This window comes from Watersipora subatra, chromosome 5 (assembly GCF_963576615.1).
Source record: "Watersipora subatra chromosome 5, tzWatSuba1.1, whole genome shotgun sequence".
Lineage (NCBI taxonomy): Eukaryota > Metazoa > Bryozoa > Gymnolaemata > Cheilostomatida > Watersiporidae > Watersipora > Watersipora subatra.
Genome location: NC_088712.1, coordinates 66,011,075 through 66,031,601, shown reverse-complemented (window position 1 = coordinate 66,031,601; position 20,527 = coordinate 66,011,075). Strand labels below are relative to the sequence as shown.

The 20,527-nt window shown below is 36.9% G+C and overlaps 1 protein-coding gene across 4 annotated transcripts in view; it reads left to right on the top strand.

The window, feature by feature from the left end:
* LOC137396295 (zinc finger protein 318-like) overlaps positions 1–20,527 on the top strand; it is a 36,218-nt gene that overhangs the window by 4,888 nt on the left and 10,803 nt on the right. For 3 of the 4 annotated variants that reach the window (XM_068082499.1, XM_068082498.1, XM_068082497.1), the window contains 9 exons: positions 3,454–3,536; positions 6,607–6,792; positions 7,164–7,282; positions 7,364–7,513; positions 7,743–7,904; positions 8,024–8,251; positions 8,817–8,919; positions 9,030–9,148; positions 11,757–11,942. In XM_068082499.1, coding sequence (XP_067938600.1) covers positions 3,494–3,536; positions 6,607–6,792; positions 7,164–7,282; positions 7,364–7,513; positions 7,743–7,904; positions 8,024–8,251; positions 8,817–8,919; positions 9,030–9,148; positions 11,757–11,942 — 1,296 coding nt within the window. In that variant the 5' untranslated portion in view covers positions 3,454–3,493. Of the gene's footprint in view, positions 1–3,356; positions 3,537–6,606; positions 6,793–7,163; positions 7,283–7,363; positions 7,514–7,742; positions 7,905–8,023; positions 8,252–8,816; positions 8,920–9,029; positions 9,149–11,756; positions 11,943–20,527 lie in introns of those variants that run through there. The other variant, XM_068082500.1, reaches the window with a different exon arrangement.

The window sequence follows — 20,527 nt, the reverse complement described above, 5'->3', positions numbered from 1 at the left end:
GAGATTCTGGTTAATGCACCAGAGCGATGAAAGAAAAAGCTACAGAATACCCTCACCCTTATATAAGTCGCATGGCTCAAATCGTCAGAAAAAAGTAGCGGCTAATAGTCCGAAAAGTACGGTATTCATCTGTTTATCGCTCTAAATGGTGCGATTTCTGCTTTAAAACTCATTGTTTTATTGAAAGCTTTGTCCTTTTGCACTTCCTTAGTATGAGTCGGAGGAATTCCTAAAAAAGTCTGTTTATTTTCTTATTGGGAAGCCACAGATGAGTCGTTTTGTGTCGAATTGATTATGTAGCTGATACATGAAACATACGAGCACCAATAGTGGGTTTGCGTCATTTATCAAAAATTCATAGAATTAGGGTGTAATTGGCAATTGCCACACAGGCAATTGCTTAGCGAATATCGATGCAGTTACATGTATTCGTTTAAAAAGTTAATTTTTGTCACTGAACTTGTAGTGGCCTATCAATTGAACAGCGATTACTTTCTCTTTCCTTGTATAGATTGTTGTACTTAGCTAGGTGTGTAATTTTAGCTGTGAGGCACCACCAAATCTTAGAGACCTGTTTATACATTCTCTTCCCGCTGCAAGATCATTTCTCTTAAAGTTTCCTTACTTGATTTTATGGCCTTGTATTTATTTACTAAGGTCCATTGGCAGATAGATAACAACCAATTTCCATACAATATAGAACTTGCATTGATTTTTTCAATTTTCAGAGTGTTATTCTTTTATAATATTAATTGAAAATACGTCATAATCTAATGACTGCAGTTTCATCTCAAACACTATGTCCAGGTTTAACAGCCTCAAGAAAAATTTATTTTATATAATTGTGGTAGTAGTCATCCTTACAACTTGCCATGCACAAAGACTGAAAATTCTCGCAAAACAAAAACGTTTTCAACTTCTACAACGTAAGTGGTATGTTTTTAAGAAAGGCAGTCCAACAGCCTCTGATTCATATTGTCTAAAAAACAGGTCAGAGCATGAAGATTTTCTCTGTCATGTCATTTTGTGCCGTTTTGGCAGTAGGACAGGGAGTCTACAAATTTATTGCAAAATTGGTAAGAGTAAACATCGAGGAAGAGTAGTTCGGAGGTACCCTGTGTTTGCATCTGAGATATTTAGCTCTCATGTTAGTATGTTACATCGTTACTCTATCTCAGGGGTTCCCAACCAGGGAGGACTCTCCCCGAGGGTGGAATTTTGAATATACATGGGGGGAACAGAGAAGTGTCTGATTTGTTAATTTTTTAATTTATGTCCTGCAGTGCAAGTTTGGGTTTCATCATTTAACATTTTGGTTTTATCTATAACACTAGTTGCTAATAATGAGCTACTAGTCAGAACCGACATATATGTGAACACATCCATCCAGATTTTTATTGGGTAGTAAGTTAACCTAGTCATAAACCGATTCACCGCCATGCCGAAGGTCGTGTATTGTTGTGTGTTGTATGCGTGCTGTATAAACCGATTCACCGCCATGCCGAAGGTCAAGTATTGTTGTGTGTTGTATGCATGCTGTGTAAACCGATTCACCGCCATGCCGAAGGTCATGTATTGTTGTGTGTTGTACGCGTGCTGTATAAATCAATTCACCGCCATGCCGAAGGTCATGTATTGTTGTGTTGTATGTGTGCTGTATAAACCGATTCACCGCCATGCCGAAGGTCATGTATTGTTGTGTGTTGTATGCGTGCTGTATAAACTGATTCACCGCCATGCCGAAGGTCATGTATTGTTGTGTTGTATGCGTGCTGTATAAAAATTAAGAATGTACAATAAAATGGGATTATAATTTGTATCGCTTGTTTTTAATCATGTGAGTTAAAAGTGTGTGGGGAATCAAATTTATAAAAAGGCGTAAGTGGGAATTGAATGAAAAAGGTTGGGAACACCTGTTCTATATCTAATGATTTCAGCAATATTTAATGATTTCAGCAATATTTAATGATTTCAGCCATATCGTACTTTGTCTCACATTTACCATTGAAATTATAACTTTGCATTTGTAATCAAGATAATTATTTATCAGGAACAATCGTTGTCAATTTGCCTATATGCATGCAAGAGTTTTAAAAATCACTCTCCGTGACCAAAATTCCTCTGGATCAATCTTCTAAGGGATTCATGACAGTTCACAAGGTCGGTCATGAGAAACATGAATTAAATAAGTCTTGTTAGCTGGTCGATAATAGCCGGGAGTCGCTAATAGCCGCCTCTGCCTCGCGTATCCGGGAATTAGCAGGAATATTTATGTTTGGTGATGTCATAACTACTTTTTGACCCAATTACTGTAGGTCGAGTCGTCGTGATTATTTTTTTTCTGTAAGTTATTTTCTCAACCAGATCGTTCTTTAAAAATTGTATTGATATAATTTGTGCCGATGAAATCTGTGGCAATTAAATCTGTGTTGATCAAATCTGTGTCGATTCATGCTGGCGCAATATCATTTCATGGCTATATTTTCACCGATTGGCTAGCCGGTCAGGGATTGGTTTAGTAAAAGGTGTTTGTGCTTGTATCGTAAAATAAAACTGACTGCTGCTGGTTTGCTTTGCATGCCGTTTCAAATGCAATGTTTTACACACACAAAAAAAAGAAGATGAAATGCACAGGAAAAGACCTTTCAATCCATCATATATGCTTGTGCATAGCTGTTTGCCATATGATTGTTCCGATTATTTATATACATCTCTTTTATTATTCTTATTCATAAAATAAATAATTTTATTACCTATTCCAACAAATGTGTCTTTCTATTCAACCTTATCAAGTGGAGGGGAAATGTGAGGTTCATTTGACCCCATTAGCTATTTTACACATATTGCACTACCTGCGGTTGTCGCATGGGTTTTGTTTGTTAAAAGGCTTCATCACAGAGCTGATTGGATGTGGCAAGTCTGGAGTAGTACAGGCAAGGTGCTTTTTAAAGGCATTAAAAGATTTTTATGTCAACATTTAGTTTATTTATCAAGTTTTCTTTAAAAAAGTGGTTCAAAGTTATACCTTCGTCAATCAAACAATCTCTGCTGTCAAGGCACATCTAACATAAATTCAATAGAGACATTTAACAATATAGTTTACAACATCTAAACGCGTGTAGACAGGCTCCCTTGAATGTGATGGGATTACTATCAGAAAATTCATGTGAGTTCTTGTTTCGAAACATCGTTGCTTGTTACATGGTTATTCATAAATTGCGAAGCAGATTATAGCTAAGATATATCTACCATTATTGGTCCAAGGTGTAGGCGAGTGGAAATGTTAATTATTTTTTACTAAACCATGCTCAGCCATTGAAACCCTCAAATATTTGTTCTTAATTTGATCTCGGTAACATTTGGTGTAATCTAAATGTGAGCTCATCACCCATGTACATATTGCAGTAGTAAATTGTTGGCCGTTTTCGAACATCAACCATGTGCATTTGGTAGGAAGGTGATCAGAGATGGGGACCTTTTCACTAATCTTACCATGGTAGTTCGCAGTGACACTTCCAAGCCACAAGTCAATGCAAGTAAGTTTTTAATCTAACCCAACCTATTTGGAGCTCGAATTCACCGATTTCTTGTTTCCGTGGCAACCGTGTTCAACATTTCTTGCTTTGTTTCAACATGTATCAACCCTGGTTCAGCCTGACAAATAAAAACAAATACGGTTACTTTCAGCCTTGCATAAGCAGTGCTACTACAATCTTACAGTTTTAGAAAAGCCAGAAATAATTCTGTCTATCAGTTTCCATGTTTTCTCACCATTCTAATAATGTATGAATTTGAAAGTAATAAATTGAAAAAACTGGATTATTTCATCCTGATTGACTAACGCTACCCTGGAGATGAGAATTAATTGGTTCCCATGGAATTCTACCGATTCTTTTTATTGACTTCCTACAAAACTTCAGTTGTTTCTATAATCAAAAGAAACTGACACACTCCAAACACAATGTCTAATGTCTCCTTTGATAAACTCTGTCTTTTTCATACACCTACTGTAGTCAAGTAGCTTTATGTGAATATCTTTAATGAGACAAAAAATGCTTTTGAAATAGTCTGTACATACGTCAGGACTGAGTATATTTTACTAGAAATAGTCTGTACATACGTCAGGACTGAGTATATTTTACTAGAAATAGTCTGTACATACGTCAGGACTGAGTATATTTTACTAGAAATAGTCTGTACATACGTCAGGACTGAGTATATTTTACTAGAAATAGTCTGTACATACGTCAGGACTGAGTATATTTTACTAGAAATAGTCTGTACATACGTCAGGACTGAGTATATTTTACTAGAAACCAGTTTAAAAATGATCTTACACAAAGTTTTAGTAGATTTTAGCCGAAGTATCGATATTTATCTATTATTAGCTATTGTTTATCTATTATTAGCTATTGTTTATCTATTATTAGCTATTGTTTATCTATTATTAGCTATTGTTTATTTATTATTAGCTATTGTTTATCTATTCTTAGCTATTGTTTATCTATTATTAGCTATTGTTTATCTATTATTAGCTATTTATCTATTATTAGCTATTGTTTATCTATTATTAGCTATTGTTTATCTATTATTAGCTATTGTTTATCTATTATTAGCTATTGTTTATCTATTATTAGCTATTTATCTATTATTAGCTATTGTTTATCTATTATTAGCTATTATTTATCTATTATTAGCTATTGTTTATCTATTATTAGCTATTGTTTATCTATTATTAGCTATTGTTTATCTATTATTAGCTATTGTTTATCTATTATTAGCTATTTATCTATTATTAGCTATTGTTTATCTATTATTAGCTATTGTTTATCTATTATTAGCTATTTATCTATTATTAGCTATTGTTTATCTATTATTAGCTATTGTTTATCCATTATTAGCTATTGTTTATCTATTATTATCTATTGTTTATCCATTATTAGCTATTGTTTATCTATTATTGTCTATTAGCTATTGTTAATCTATTATTAGCTATTTTTTATCTATTATTAGCTATTGTTTATCTATTATTGGCTATTGTTTATCTATTATTGGCTATTGTTTATCTATTATTAGCTATTGTTTATCTATTATTAGCTATTGTTTATCTATTATCAGCTATTGTTTATCTATTATTAGCTATTGTTTATCTATTATTAGCTATTGTTTATCTATTATTAGCTATTGTTTATCTATTATTAGCTATTGTTTTTGTACAACATGTGCAAGTTTGTACAACATGTTCAAGTTTGTACAACATGTGCAAGTTTGTACAACATGTTCAAGTTTGTACAACATGTGCAAGTTTGTACAACATGTACAAGTTTGTACAACATGTACAAGTTTGTACAACATGTTCAAGTTTGTACAACATGTACAAGTTTGTACAACATGTACAAGTTTGTACAACATGTGCAAGTTTGTACAACATGTACAAGTTTGTACAACATGTGCAAGTTTGTACAACATGTACAAGTTTGTACAACATGTGTAAGTTTGTACAACATGTGTAAGTTTGTACAACATGTACAAGTTTGTACAACATGTTCAAGTTTGTACAACATGTGCAAGTTTGTACAACATGTACAAGTTTGTACAACATGTACAAGTTTGTACAACATGTTCAAGTTTGTACAACATGTACAAGTTTGTACAACATGTACAAGTTTGTACAACATGTACAAGTTTGTACAACATGTTCAAGTTTGTACAACATGTGCAAGTTTGTACAACATGTACAAGTTTGTACAACATGTACAAGTTTGTACAACATGTTCAAGTTTGTACAACATGTACAAGTTTGTACAACATGTGCAAGTTTGTACAACATGTGCAAGTTTGTACAACATGTGCAAGTTTGTACAACATGTGCAAGTTTGTACAACATGTGCAAGTTTGTACAACATGTGTAAGTTTGTACAACTTGTACAAGTTTGTACAACATGTACAAGTTTGTACAACATGTGTAAGTTTGTACAACATGTACAAGTTTGTACAACATGTGTAAGTTTGTACAACATGTACAAGTTTGTACAACATGTACAAGTTTGTACAAGATGTGCAAGTTTGTACAACATGTACAAGTTTGTACAACATGTACAAGTTTGTACAACATGTTCAAGTTTGTACAACATGTACAAGTTTGTACAACATGTACAAGTTTGTACAACATGTGCAAGTTTGTACAACATGTGCAAGTTTGTACAACATGTGCAAGTTTGTACAACATGTGCAAGTTTGTACAACATGTGTAAGTTTGTACAACATGTACAAGTTTGTACAAGTTTGTACAACATGTGTAAGTTTGTACAACATGTACAAGTTTGTACAACATGTGTAAGTTTGTACAACATGTACAAGTTTGTACAACATGTACAAGTTTGTACAACATGTGCAAGTTCGTACAACATGTGCAAGTTTGTACAACATGTGCAAGTTTGTACAACATGTACAAGTTTGTACAACATGTTCAAGTTTGTACAACATGTACAAGTTTGTACAACATGTGCAAGTTTGTACAACATGTACAAGTTTGTACAACATGTACAAGTTGTCTTTTAGTACTCTCCAAATTCGCTTGCTAACAAGTTTATCAATTGATTTTAGTTACTGATGATGAGTTGTTGGGGGTGAAGAAGTCGGAGTTGCCCGCTCCCATCAAGAGATCTACTTCTCCAGCTGTAATCAAAGATGAGCCAGAAGGCCGGAGAGTGGTGAGAAGAATCGGAGCCATTGGTAGTGCAACCTTAGAGAAACACGCCATTGAGTCTGATAAAGACAAGTATCTACGAGGTATGTAGTCTCCGACATTATTTACGCCTCTATGTATCTGTCATTTGGAACCCTTTAGGTCATGTTTACTGTATGTGATAGATCATGTAGGTACCCTCTACGTCATACTTATGGCATGCGGTGGATTGCGTAGTACCTTTTGGGCTATACCGCAAGGAGTTATCTTCTCATTATAACACCCGTTGTATCTTATAGGGTTACTGCTTACCGTATTTGATGGATCGTGTAGGTACCCTCTACGCCATACTTACTGCATGCGGTGGATTACGTAGTACCTTCTGGGCTATACCACAATGAGTTATCTTCTCATTATAACACCCGTTGTATCTTATAGGGGTTGCTGCTTTACTGAAATTTATAATACTTTGTAGAATTTGAAAAAGCTGAGTTGGAAAAGGCCTTTGGAAAGGAACCACTTCTTCCTCGTTTATCCCGTGAGGAGATGAGCAACATCAGGCAGATAATTGAGTTTAACAGGGAGAAGCTGTTGGTGAGTATGGTTTGAATAGATACCATTTATATCATACCAATAGATGTCATTTTATCTCAAACATGGCTCTTGTGGTGACAGAGGGCTGAGCAGCAGTTGAGCACACTGCAGAGCAGCCAGAGCGATGTCATGAAGAATCTGAGACGGGCAAGTGTCGGCGAGCAGTATCGCCTTGACAAGAGTCTCGAACAGAACATTCGCCTTCAGAATGACCTCACCTCTGAGATAAAGGTCTGTGAGCTTTTAAGTTATTCGTTTCTCCTCTGCCTTGATATCTGATAAGCAGTGACTGCCCTTCCAATGCATTTCTCATGGAGACTCTTGGCACTTAGTGACAAGTTTTCCAGGTCTTACAAAGCAATCTTCGTATGGTTGCACAGTAAGTTCGTTGTCTAGATTGGTGTTGTCTACTCTTGAGATAGGTGTAGCACGGTTGTAGCCTCGCAGTCTACTCTTGCAGAACCTTAAAAAGCTGATACGAGATGATGAGCTCACTTTGGATGAACAGTTTGAGCAGGAGCGAAAGATTAGAGAGATAAACAGAAAAAAGGCAGCAGCTGCCAAGGCTGTAGAGTCCAGAGCGATTCCAGTAAAAGTTGTGTCACCTCCTCCCGAAAAACAGGTTTGACTAACTACTGCTCGCCACACCTTCTCTTTTCACCTTGTTAATGTATCTAGTTACAGTATATGCTATTTATCTACGTCTGAATTGCACTAGATCTGTCGCGTATTTTTATACAGGACAGAAAATATCGTCGAGCCATGGAGGATAAGATGATGGGCAAGCAAGTGGCCGCCTCTTCCGAAGCCAAGGCAGCGGAAGGGTTGTCAAAGTTGCCAGTCAGCAAGCCGGGTACAATGACCGTGCAATACTATGACCCTGGTACGCACTGGTGTAAGTCCTGCAACTTTGTTGCCTTCAAGATGTATGGCTATCTCGAGCATTTGCAGTCAAGCAGTCACATGAAGGTGAGTATCACATGGAACTGAGTTCCTAAGGTTACTGCGCTTGGTCTAGTGATTATTTTCTAGTGATTACTAGAAAATCATTTACAATATAACTAAAGGACACTCGTTACACATGACAACTTTTACGGCGTACGTCACTGCTAACAAACTAGTTAGCATTACGTATATTAATACCTGTCTATGGTTGGTTTACTCCACATCTTGACTGCAAATTGAGTGTACTCCAACTGCTAAGCTCCCACTTCTTCCATTAGCATAATAGCCCTTACTAGATATTCCTTTTACATTACCCACTCATCACTCTATCTCATTTTTATGTCTTCAAATCGTTAATAAAATTCAGTTGTGCTCTTAGGTACCCTCTTAGGTGCGCTCTTAGGTACCCTCTTAGGTGCGCTCTTAGGTACCCTCTTAGGTGCGCTCTTAGGTACCCTCTTAGGTGCGCTCTTAGGTACGCTCTTAGGTGCCCTCTTAGGTGCTTGAGAAATCATTTGATAGTCGGTGTTTGTTCATGGAATGGTCTTTGTGTCTATTGTCAGAGACAACACTTTGTGTCTATTGTCAGAGACGTCACAAAATAGGAAAGCCGTGGCAGCCGGAAGAGGTAATAAAACCCCCTCGCAAGTCACTAGTCTCCAGACAAGAGACAGTCGTTCAGCCAATAAAAGGTAATGACAATAAACTCTAGCTAGCTCATACGAGTCAATTTTATCACTTAATACCTATCGTTTGGCATTTATTTGCTATCAAATGAGAGTTGTGTTCTCTCTGCCTGCAGGTGTTGAGTTTATCCATCCTGTGGATTCCTTTTATTGTCTGTTGTGCAATTTTTTCACCGGTGACAAGGATTCTATAGAGTATCACCTGAAGTCTACAGAGCATCACAAGCAGTATGAGGTGAGGCACCTATAAGATACCTTATATGTTCTTACATTGTAATATGACCTTTAAGGTACCTACTGCCTCTCATGTAATTATCACTTATATGTTCTTACATTGTAATATGACCCATAAGGTACCTACTGCCTCTCATGTAATTATCACTTATATGTTCTTACATTGTAATATGACCCATAAGGTACCTACTGTCTCTCATGTAATTATCACTTATGTTCTTACATTGTAATATTTCTTCTTTATAGTTGTACAAAACTCGAATTTACATTGAAGTTTCATCAAAGTTTATATATATATACCTCATGGTATCAATGTTTGTATATCTATATCGTTGGATTAAAGTTTTCCCGCAGCTTTAAAAGCCTTTGCAATAATCATATTCGTGAGTATTTGCATGAGTGAAACTCTTACACTTTGAGACAAGTAGTTTTATAAGAATATATTCATTGTATTAGTTTTATTTTATTCCATAGCTGAAGAAGTTTAGTGATAAAATGATAAAAACTTGATCTCGCTACTCACAGCATTTAAACAAACACATATAGAATATAATATAATATATAAAACAGTTATATATATATATAATATAAATAAATAAATATATAAAACAGTTATATATATATAATATAATATAAATATATAAAACTAGGTTTAAAGTAAACAGCAAACTAAACCTGTAAGAAACTACATATACATATTTAAACAAGACAGTGGGTCATGAAAAGAGATTTTATTGTCGGGTCTTATTGTTTATGAAATACAAACTGAGTGTAGCCCTGTCAATTCTGGTTCTAGCATTGGTACCACTCGCACTAGCCTTTTTTCTGTAAAGTAATATATATTATTTATCTTCGGGTTTAAAACTAAAACAGGTGTCAAATACTGTTTGACATAATGCTAGTATTGTAGAACTAAACACTGTTTGACATAATGCTAGTATTGTAGAACTAAACACTGTTTGACATAATGCTAGTATTGTAGAACTAAACACTGTTTGGCGTAATGCTAGTATTGTAGAACTAAACACTGTTTGACATAATGCTAGTATTGTAGAACTAAACACTGTTTGACGTAATGCTAGTATTGTAGAACCAAACACTGTTCGACGTAATGCTAGTATTGTAGAACTAAACACTGTTTGACATAATGCTAGTATTGTAGAACTAAACACTGTTTGACGTAATGCTAGTATTGTAGAACCAAACTGCTTAAAAAAGAACCCGTTACCTATGAACTGATTAACAATGTTTTAAGAAAATTTGAGTGTCATATTTTGAAGCTACTTCATATTGGGATACAAATATTCAACTAAGTGTTATGTTCCGCATCAAAAATGTGTCTGTTGAAGTGGTATATAGGTTGATGTTTGACTGTATAGTGGACTCTCCTATAACGCAAATTTTAGATAAGTAAAGAATTTATATGAGGTTTTTGCTCAATTCCATATAATGTAAAGTGTCAAGTAGGGTGAATTCTCATATTCGATTTGAATGGTAACCTATATCGCCACACTTAAGGGGGAAAAACCACGTGTGTATGTAGCGTTATATCTATTATATATACAACTTCCATGACATTCTAGTTTGTCGTGATAGATCGTCAGACGTGTCAACAAAACAGAGAATGGGTAGCTGCGCAATTGTTCATAATTACTTAAAGGTGATTGATTGGTGCTGGTCTTACAGTGTTGGTCTACCAATCTGAATTTCAGGAGTTGGAGTATCGTCGAAAGTTATCTTTTATCCTAACCTTTACCCCTTGATACAGATAGACGACGAACTGGTAGTACAGTTCGTTTTATGATAAAGATATTTTTTGTTCTGTTTTATCGTAAACATATAAAATATTTGTTATCAGTTTTATTTTGCAGATAAGAGTTTTCTGTTTAGAAAAAATAAGCAAATTGTTGTAAATTAACGACAAAGATTTTTGCTCCCCATCAACTTATTGTAAAATTACCGCAGTCATGATCTATAAAACCAGTCAAGTTGATCGAAAAACGAAAAAGTTTTTCGAACAATAATGCAAACCAATAATACTGCAGGTGCTGTACAGCCCATATATTAAAAAGTCATGTCTAGTTTTTTTTCCTTTTTGTATGGCCAAAGGAATGAGTTGGGAAAAGTTGGGAAAGATTTTGGAATGGATTAGGCAATTTACATGGATTTTACTGTTCGTATAACTATTACGTAAAATCCCTGTAACGTAAACGTTCCTGGAACAGATTATTGACGTAGGAGCGCCTAGTGTATTCAGATATCTAACAAAATTGTAGAAATGTTAGTAACCTGGTGTGATGGTAAAGATAATCAGTCCCTCAATAACGGTTAACTTAGTCTGATAATCACCCCTCAATAACAGTTAACTTAGTCTGATAATCAGCCCCTCAATAACAGTTAACTTAGTCTGATAATCAGCCCCTCAATAACAGTTAACTTAGTCTGATAATCAGCCCCTCAATAACAGGTAACTTAGTCTAATAATTACTTCCAATATAACTAGTTATCTGTAGTATTTGTTAACTAGTTAAGCCAAGATCTATCAACTATGTCAGATGTTCTGTAAGTTTAGCGATTGACCCATACCATAATAACCATAATAATCGTAGACCTACATAACTGACAACCCGATGTATGAGAAGCGATATAAGCTTGACAAGGAGCGAGGCCTACAGGAAGCCAAAAAACTCGAAGAAAAAAGGCAAGAAGAGCAAGAGCGGCAGAGAGAGGCGGAAAGGGAGGAGCTTGAACGACGCAGAGAGGTTGAACGAAAAAGGGAGCGAGAGCTGAAGGAGGTTGGTTGTTACTACATTGCTACCATTCTTCTAGTTTCTTCCAGAGTCGAGATGGTGAGGTACATACCAGTAGTCATATGTACCTGCTGTCATGGTGAGGTACATACCAGTAGTCATAGTACCTACTGTCATGGTGAGGTACATACCAGTAGTCATATGTACCTGCTGTCATGGTTGAGGTACATACCAGTAGTCATATGTACCTGATGTCATGGTGAGGTACATACCAGTAGTCATATGTACCTGTTGTCATGGTGAGGTACATACCAGTAGTCATATGTACCTGTTGTCATGGTGAAGTACATACCAGTAGTCATATGTACCTGATGTCATGGTTGAGGTACATATCAGTAGTCATATGTACCTGCTGTCATGGTGAGGTACATACCAGTAGTCATATGTACCTGCTGTCATGGTGAAGTACATACCAGTAGTCATATGTACCTGCTGTCATGGTGAGGTACATACCAGTAGTCATATGTACCTGCTGTCATGGTGAGGTACATATCAGTAGTCATATGTACCTGCTGTCATGGTTGAGGTACATACCAGTAGTCATATGTACCTGTTGTCATGATGAGGTACATATCAGTAGTCATATGTACTTGCTGTCATGGTGAGGTACATATCAGTAGTCCTATGTACCTACTGTCATGGTGAGGTACATACCAGTAGTCATATGTACCTGTTGTCATGGTGAGGTACATACCAGTAGTCATATGTACCTGCTGTCATGGTGAGGTACATACCAGTAGTCATATGTACCTGTTGTCATGGTGAGGTACATACCAGTAGTCATATGTACCTGCTGTCATGGTGAGGTACATACCAGTAGTCCTATGTACCTGCTGTCATGGTGAGGTACATACCAGTAGTCCTATGTACCTGCTGTCATGATGAGGTACATACCAGTAGTCATATGTACCTACTGTCATGGTGAGGTACATACCAGTAGTAATATGTACCTGTTGTCATGGTGAGGTACATACCAGTAGTAATATGTACCTGTTGTCATGGTGAAGTACATATCAGTAGTAATATGTACCTGATGTCATGGTGAAGTACATATCAGTAGTCATATGTACCTGCTGTCATGATGAGGTACATATCAGTAGTCATATGTACCTGTTGTCATGATGAGGTACATATCAGTAGTCATATGTACTTGCTGTCATGGTTGAGGTACATACCAGTAGTCATATGTACCTGTTGTCATGATGAGGTACATATCAGTAGTCATATGTACCTGTTGTCATGGTTGAGGTACATATCAGTAGTCATATGTACTTGCTGTCATGGTGAGGTACATATCAGTAGTCCTATGTACCTGATGTCATGGTGAGGTACATACCAGTAGTCATATGTACCTGCTGTCATGGTGAGGTACATACCAGTAGTCATATGTACCTGCTGTCATGGTTGAGGTACATACCAGTAGTCATATGTACCTGTTGTCATGATGAGGTACATATCAGTAGTCATATGTACCTGCTGTCATGATGAGGTACATATCAGTAGTCATATGTACCTGTTGTCATGATGAGGTACATATCAGTAGTCATATGTACCTGCTGTCATGGTTGAGGTACATACCAGTAGTCATATGTACCTGTTGTCATGATGAGGTACATATCAGTAGTCATATGTACCTGTTGTCATGGTTGAGGTACATATCAGTAGTCATATGTACTTGCTGTCATGGTGAGGTACATATCAGTAGTCCTATGTACCTGATGTCATGGTGAGGTACATATCAGTAGTCATATGTACTTGCTGTCATGGTGAGGTACATATCAGTAGTCCTATGTACCTGATGTCATGGTGAGGTACATACCAGTAGTCATATGTACCTGCTGTCATGGTGAGGTACATACCAGTAGTCATATGTACCTGCTGTCATGGTTGAGGTACATACCAGTAGTCATATGTACCTGTTGTCATGATGAGGTACATATCAGTAGTCATATGTACCTGTTGTCATGATGAGGTACATACCAGTAGTCCTATGTACCTGATGTCATGGTGAGGTACATACCAGTAGTCATATGTACTTGTTGTCATGATGAGGTACATACCAGTAGTCATATGTACCTGCTGTCATGGTTGAGGTACATACCAGTAGTCATATGTACCTGTTGTCATGATGAGGTACATACCAGTAGTCCTATGTACCTGATGTCATGGTGAGGTACATACCAGTAGTCATATGTACCTGCTGTCATGGTGAGGTACATACCAGTTGTCATATGTACCTGCTGTCATGGTTGAGGTACATACCAGTAGTCATATGTACCTGTTGTCATGATGAGGTACATATCAGTAGTCATATGTACCTGTTGTCATGGTTGAGGTACATATCAGTAGTCATATGTACTTGCTGTCATGGTGAGGTACATATCAGTAGTCCTATGTACCTGATGTCATGGTGAGGCACATACCAGTAGTCATATGTACCTGCTGTCATGGTGAGGTACATACCAGTAGTCATATGTACCTGCTGTCATGGTTGAGGTACATACCAGTAGTCATATGTACCTGTTGTCATGATGAGGTACATATCAGTAATATGTACTTGCTGTCATGGTGAGGTACATACCAGTAGTCCTATGTACCTGCTGTCATGGTTGAGGTACATACCAGTAGTCATATGTACCTGTTGTCATGATGAGGTACATATCAGTAATATGTACTTGCTGTCATGGTGAGGTACATACCAGTAGTCCTATGTACCTGCTGTCATGGTTGAGGTACATACCAGTAGTCCTATGTACCTACTGTCATGATGAGGTACATACCAGTAGTCATATGTACCTGCTGTCATGGTGAGGTACATACCAGTAGTCATATGTACCTGCTGTCATGGTGAGGTACATATCAGTAGTCATATGTACCTGCTGTCATGGTGAGGTACATACCAGTAGTCATATGTACCTGCTGTCATGGTGAGGTACATACCAGTAGCCATATGTACCTGCTGTCATGATGAGGTACATACCAGTAGTCATATGTACCTGCTGTCATGGTGAGGTACATACCAGTAGTCCTATGTACCTGCTGTCATGGTGAAGTACATACCAGTAGTCATATGTACCTGTTGTCATGATGAGGTACATACCAGTAGTCATATGTACCTGTTGTCATGATGAGGTACATACCAGTAGTCATATGTACCTGTTGTCATGATGAGGTACATATCAGTAGTCATATGTACTTGCTGTCATGGTGAGGTACATACCAGTAGTCATATGTACCTGTTGTCATGATGAGGTACATATCAGTAGTCATATGTACTTGCTGTCATGGTGAGGTACATACCAGTAGTCCTATGTACCTGCTGTCATGGTGAAGTACATACCAGTAGTCATATGTACCTGTTGTCATGATGAGGTACATATCAGTAGTCATATGTACTTGCTGTCATGGTGAGGTACATACCAGTAGTCATATGTACCTGTTGTCATGATGAGGTACATATCAGTAGTCATATGTACTTGCTGTCATGGTGAGGTACATATCAGTAGTCATATGTACTTGCTGTCATGGTGAAGTACATACCAGTAGTCGTAGTACCTACTGTCATGATGAAGTACATACCAGTAGTTGTAGATACCTGCTACACCGTGCCAAAGCCAAAAATGTTACCTTGTTACAATGTACAGAGCGGGCTGTTATATATATAGTTACCTTTTTAAATATAATTATTATAAATGTAGGCTACAAGTTGTTGCCTTCTCCTTCCTCAGGCTCTTCAAAGAGACTGAGATACATAAAAGTTGTATTGAACATTTATTGTCTAAATAAAAATACTTCGATATTAATACCTATCATTATAATTATATTAATTATAATATTTTTATAAATATATAATTATAGAATTTTACTTTAATATCCGTTTAAATAAAATACTCAGGCAAGTGTTATCTCTTCGTTGATTAATGCTGCACTCGTCACTATACACTTAATGAAATAGAAATTATGATCTGTTGAAAGGATATGATAGTTTACGTGAACCGTTGACTAGTGCTTAGTAAATACAGTAGGCCTATTTGATATTTTATCCTTACTATTGTCTTAATAAATTGCATTAATTGCCATAGGCTTGGTTTGGTGCCATTGTTTATTACATAGAGCAGAAATTAACCTTGAAATGATACATAAATAGCGTTGTTGTTATCACAAGGGGAGCCCGAAGTCTCTTTTATAACGCTTCATAACCAGTTTACACGTATGTATCGCTCTTTAATCGTGGATGGGTATGACTTGTATCCCAGAATTGTCTCGAAGAATTGACACTTGTGGCGCAAATCCGTAGGCTTTTCGTTAGCGACTAAACTCATTATTTGCGAATAAATTAATTTTAATCTTGGTACGTATTTTAACGTGATCATCTAACCATTTTATGAGTTTTTGATTGCCTTCAGCATTACGGAAGGTCAAGGTTGCAACTTAATCTCAGCAACTGTTATAAAGGTCAAGCTTGCAACTAGTGCTCTGCAACCAAGCTGGATGAATCGAACAGAAACAATCCATTTTGCACATCAATACATTTTCTAGTATTGCCTTTTCATACTTTTGTAAAACCATTTTGATTCAATATTTGTTAGATTATTTTAGAATGAGTCACTTGTGATAGTATCCACTCGTAGTAGTACTCGTAATACTGAATTGCACTTCTAATTACAAGTATAATACGATATAACGAATGGATAACATGAGCGTCGAATTTTACTTGAATGAATTTAGTTTACTAAACATGCCTAAAGCCAAGCTTTAGTATGTATTTTACTAAACTTCAACTTTGTCATGGGCTAAAACTTTATCACTTCTCTGTTTTTGAATTTGTTTTTGCTACAACTTATAATGAATAGCGCTGAACTGAAGTAGCAAGCGTCATATATTTCTTTCAGGCATTGTGGAAAGGATTTCGGCGAATTGCATATCAGCTTTTTCATTATTTTTTTATAATCAGTGCACGACTGCCAAATTTTAATTTCGAAAGAACTTTCTGACAATCTTTTTTATGGGGGAAAAAGTAAAAGAAATCGCAATTGCCATAGCCTCACTGAGAAAAACTTGGTCAAAAAAAATCGTTTTCTTTATAATAAGGTAAAATCAGTTTTTATAACAGGACATCGTGACCCGAGGGCACACTGTGTTAATTAATAATAAGAAATGCACATTCAGCGTGTGCAATTGCGAATAGTGTATATGATAAGAACGATGGGTGTGGTAAAAGTAGCTTAGCCTTGTGATTACACCGCTTGCTGGTAGACTTGCGATTTGAACGGTGGGAGTTCTAATCTAAGACGAAGGGGATTTTCTGTTGCTAAAACTTTACTAGTTATAGCTGGACAGAGGAGCGACATGATGACAGACGACAGACAAACTTTGAGATTCATATATATATATATATAGATATATATACAGTGAAACATGGATAACTCGCCCTCGGATATAGCGAACACATGGTTAACTCGACTGGATTTGCTTGGTCCGTTCCCACGCAATGATAAATGGCTCTATATAACTCGAATTCAACACTGTTATAACGAACTGTTTTTTGCCCAACGGCTACCGAAACTGTTGCTATCGCTTTAGAAAATCACTTTATTCCTAGCCATAGAGGTAAACCTCAACTTTTCGTAATTCATAAGCGTCGTTATTACCTCCATCAGCAAAATATTTTTGTCAACGACTGTTCTAAAGGTTTGGTGAAATTTGATTTATAATGCTATACGATGAATAGAACGGGCTAGCCGGGTCACGGGCGCAAGGATTTTCGCCACGCACATACAAAACAAAAACAGCATGTTGTTTTTGTTTTGTATTTGCGTGGCGAAAATCCTTGAGTGCGTGAACCGGCTAGCCCGTGATGAATAGTTTTCCGTGTTGAATTAACGTCGGAATGTTGAATGTTTAAAACGTCTTAAGAATTGTGGTAGTCAAACGTATACGTTGTCTTAGCTAAAAAAACTATTCATCGTTTGCCCTAAACACAAAATACGTGTGTACATTCAATAAGTATCCATTCAAAAAGCGTGAGTGATATACAATGTACCGTAAAACCTCGTAAAACTTTTAATTGAACTGCCTCGGAGTGTTGCTCTTAACGAATCCCAGGTAAAGTAAGGTAATCTTTCCATAAACTTCAAGAAAGATCGGCAAAAATGATCGTGGGTAAAACGCTCAAAAGAAAAAGATGTCTTTTCTTTGAGCATTTCAGCAACGATCAAGTTTTGCCAATGTCAATCTAAAAAACGTCCTGGCAATAACATCACCTCAAACAACAAACCAATCTCAAGTGATAGAAAAATCTCTATACTTTTTGATAAAAACGTTTTAAACTTTACATTAGAAGCATTTAATTTGAAAGAAGCCATTTGTGTTTTTGATTTATATTATAGTTTGTATATGTTCATGTATCTACTAATAAATAAGTAAATACATGGACTTGTGACAGTGCTCTGATAACTTGAACACTCTGATAATTCGAACACTTTTGCTCGGTCCCTTGAAGTTTGAGTTATCCGAGTTTCACTGTATATAACTAGAGTGAGACTAACTAGAGACTTATCTTTCTTCCAGATTGGTGTTTTCTCTGGGGTCACGGCAGGTCGGTTTCGTGCTGGTGCACGCTTCTGGTGACTCGCATTTAACGCAAGTCACCTGAAGAGTGCACCAGCACGAAACAGAAAAACAGTATATATAGATATATATATATATATATATATATATAAGTGGTCAGGCCTACTGCTAACAGCACTCTTCAGGTGACTTGCATTTAACGCGAGTCACCTGAAGAGTGCACCAGCACGAAACAAAAAAACAGTATCTACTGTATATTTAGTAGAGAATTAGAAAGAACACTTAGGTTGCTAATGTCAGTTTTGTGCATGCGTAGTCACCAGGCTGTAGATCTCAACGTATATATAACATATACATTGAAAATCTCACTGAATGTGTATGTATGCTGAGAAATATCGAAAGGTTTTCAGCATCAGAAATATTCAAAGATAAATAGAGGTTTTTCTTTTCACAAATAAAGTGCAGTTTGAAATCAACAGATACAGATATAGTCTTTACTGCTTGTAAATTGTAAAGAAAACTAATTGAATTGTTTAAAGTCTACTGATGAATTGATCCTGTAGTAAAAATATTTTTGCTGCTGGTTGTTCACCTAATAATATTCGTTATTGGATTTGTTCTACATCTATGAAGCAGCTTTTACAGTTGAAAGTCATGCGTTTTGTCATAAGATAACATAAGTATTCGTCATACCTATGTTATGTTTTGGAAGCATCGATTTAATTGAAACTGAGTCAAACGAATTCAGCTATTTGGCATTGTGCAGAAGATGATCTTCCTTAGCGTGACACTCGGAGAGAAGCTACACGTATGTCACGGTTGTGAGATTAGCTATGTGATGACAAGGAAACCCTTCGAAGCTCCAGTGCTCTTGTGGTTTATGAAATTGATCAACTCGCAGTAGTTGGTAACTATTGTGTGGTGCGCCTATTGTCCCGTGCTCTCTGGTGCGGTATATATTAATGATAGTCTCCAATCTCTTCTTCATCTTCTCTCGGTTCAGAACTGGTAAACTCTTCATTAATACCTTATTTTCGCAGCCCATGGATTCTACGAGACACACTGGCCGACCCGTCTCTAGTCTCCGGCTGGCCATGTTTTTGCCACAACCTAAAATAGCAAAAGCCACGTAAGAGGGCTAATCTGTAAACTGTGGTTTCTCTCCGGCTTTCTGAGGATTATATTTGAGCCAGATATATTTATCTTCATGTTTATAATTAATAGGTTTGATGGGCGTATCCAATTGTTGCCGAGAGCGTCGGTGTCAATAGCTGATTGATATGCAGATGTTATGTAACCACTAGAGTTAATCCGATGGAGGTATCCACCAGTCATTGTTTTTTGTCTCGCACTTGATTTGCATCACCCGCTATAAATATCTAGACACTTACACAGGGCAGCTGGCAGCAGTTTCTTTTCATGAGATGTCGCTGTCTGTTTCTCTCATTTTTCTTACTTCAGAGGATTTCAACAAGATTGACTCAGTGCGTCGAAATATCTATTGGCTAGCTGCAGTGAAAATTGCTGTCACGGCAGGGCTTTAACGGCAGCATGTCTTTAGTAGCATCACAGTTGTAGCGATATCACGGTTGTAGCGATATCACGGTTGTAGCGATATCACGGTTGTAGCGATACCACGGTTGTAGTGATATCACGGTTGTAGCGATACCACGGTTGTAGCGATACCTCGGTTGTAGCGATACCACGGTTGTAGCGATATCACGGTTGTAGCGATACCACGGTTGTAGCGATACCTCGGTTGTAGCGATACCATGGTTGTAGCGATATCACGGTTGTAGTGATATCACGGTTGTAGTGATACCACGGTGGTAGCGTTATCACGGTTGTAGCGATACCACGGTTGTAGTGATATCACGGTTGTAGTGATACCACGGTGGTAGCGTTATCACGGCTGTAGTGATATCAGGGCTGCAGTAGCGGTATCCAGGCTGTAGCGATCTCAGGGTTATTACACTGAACTATGAGTTACATAGTGTCCG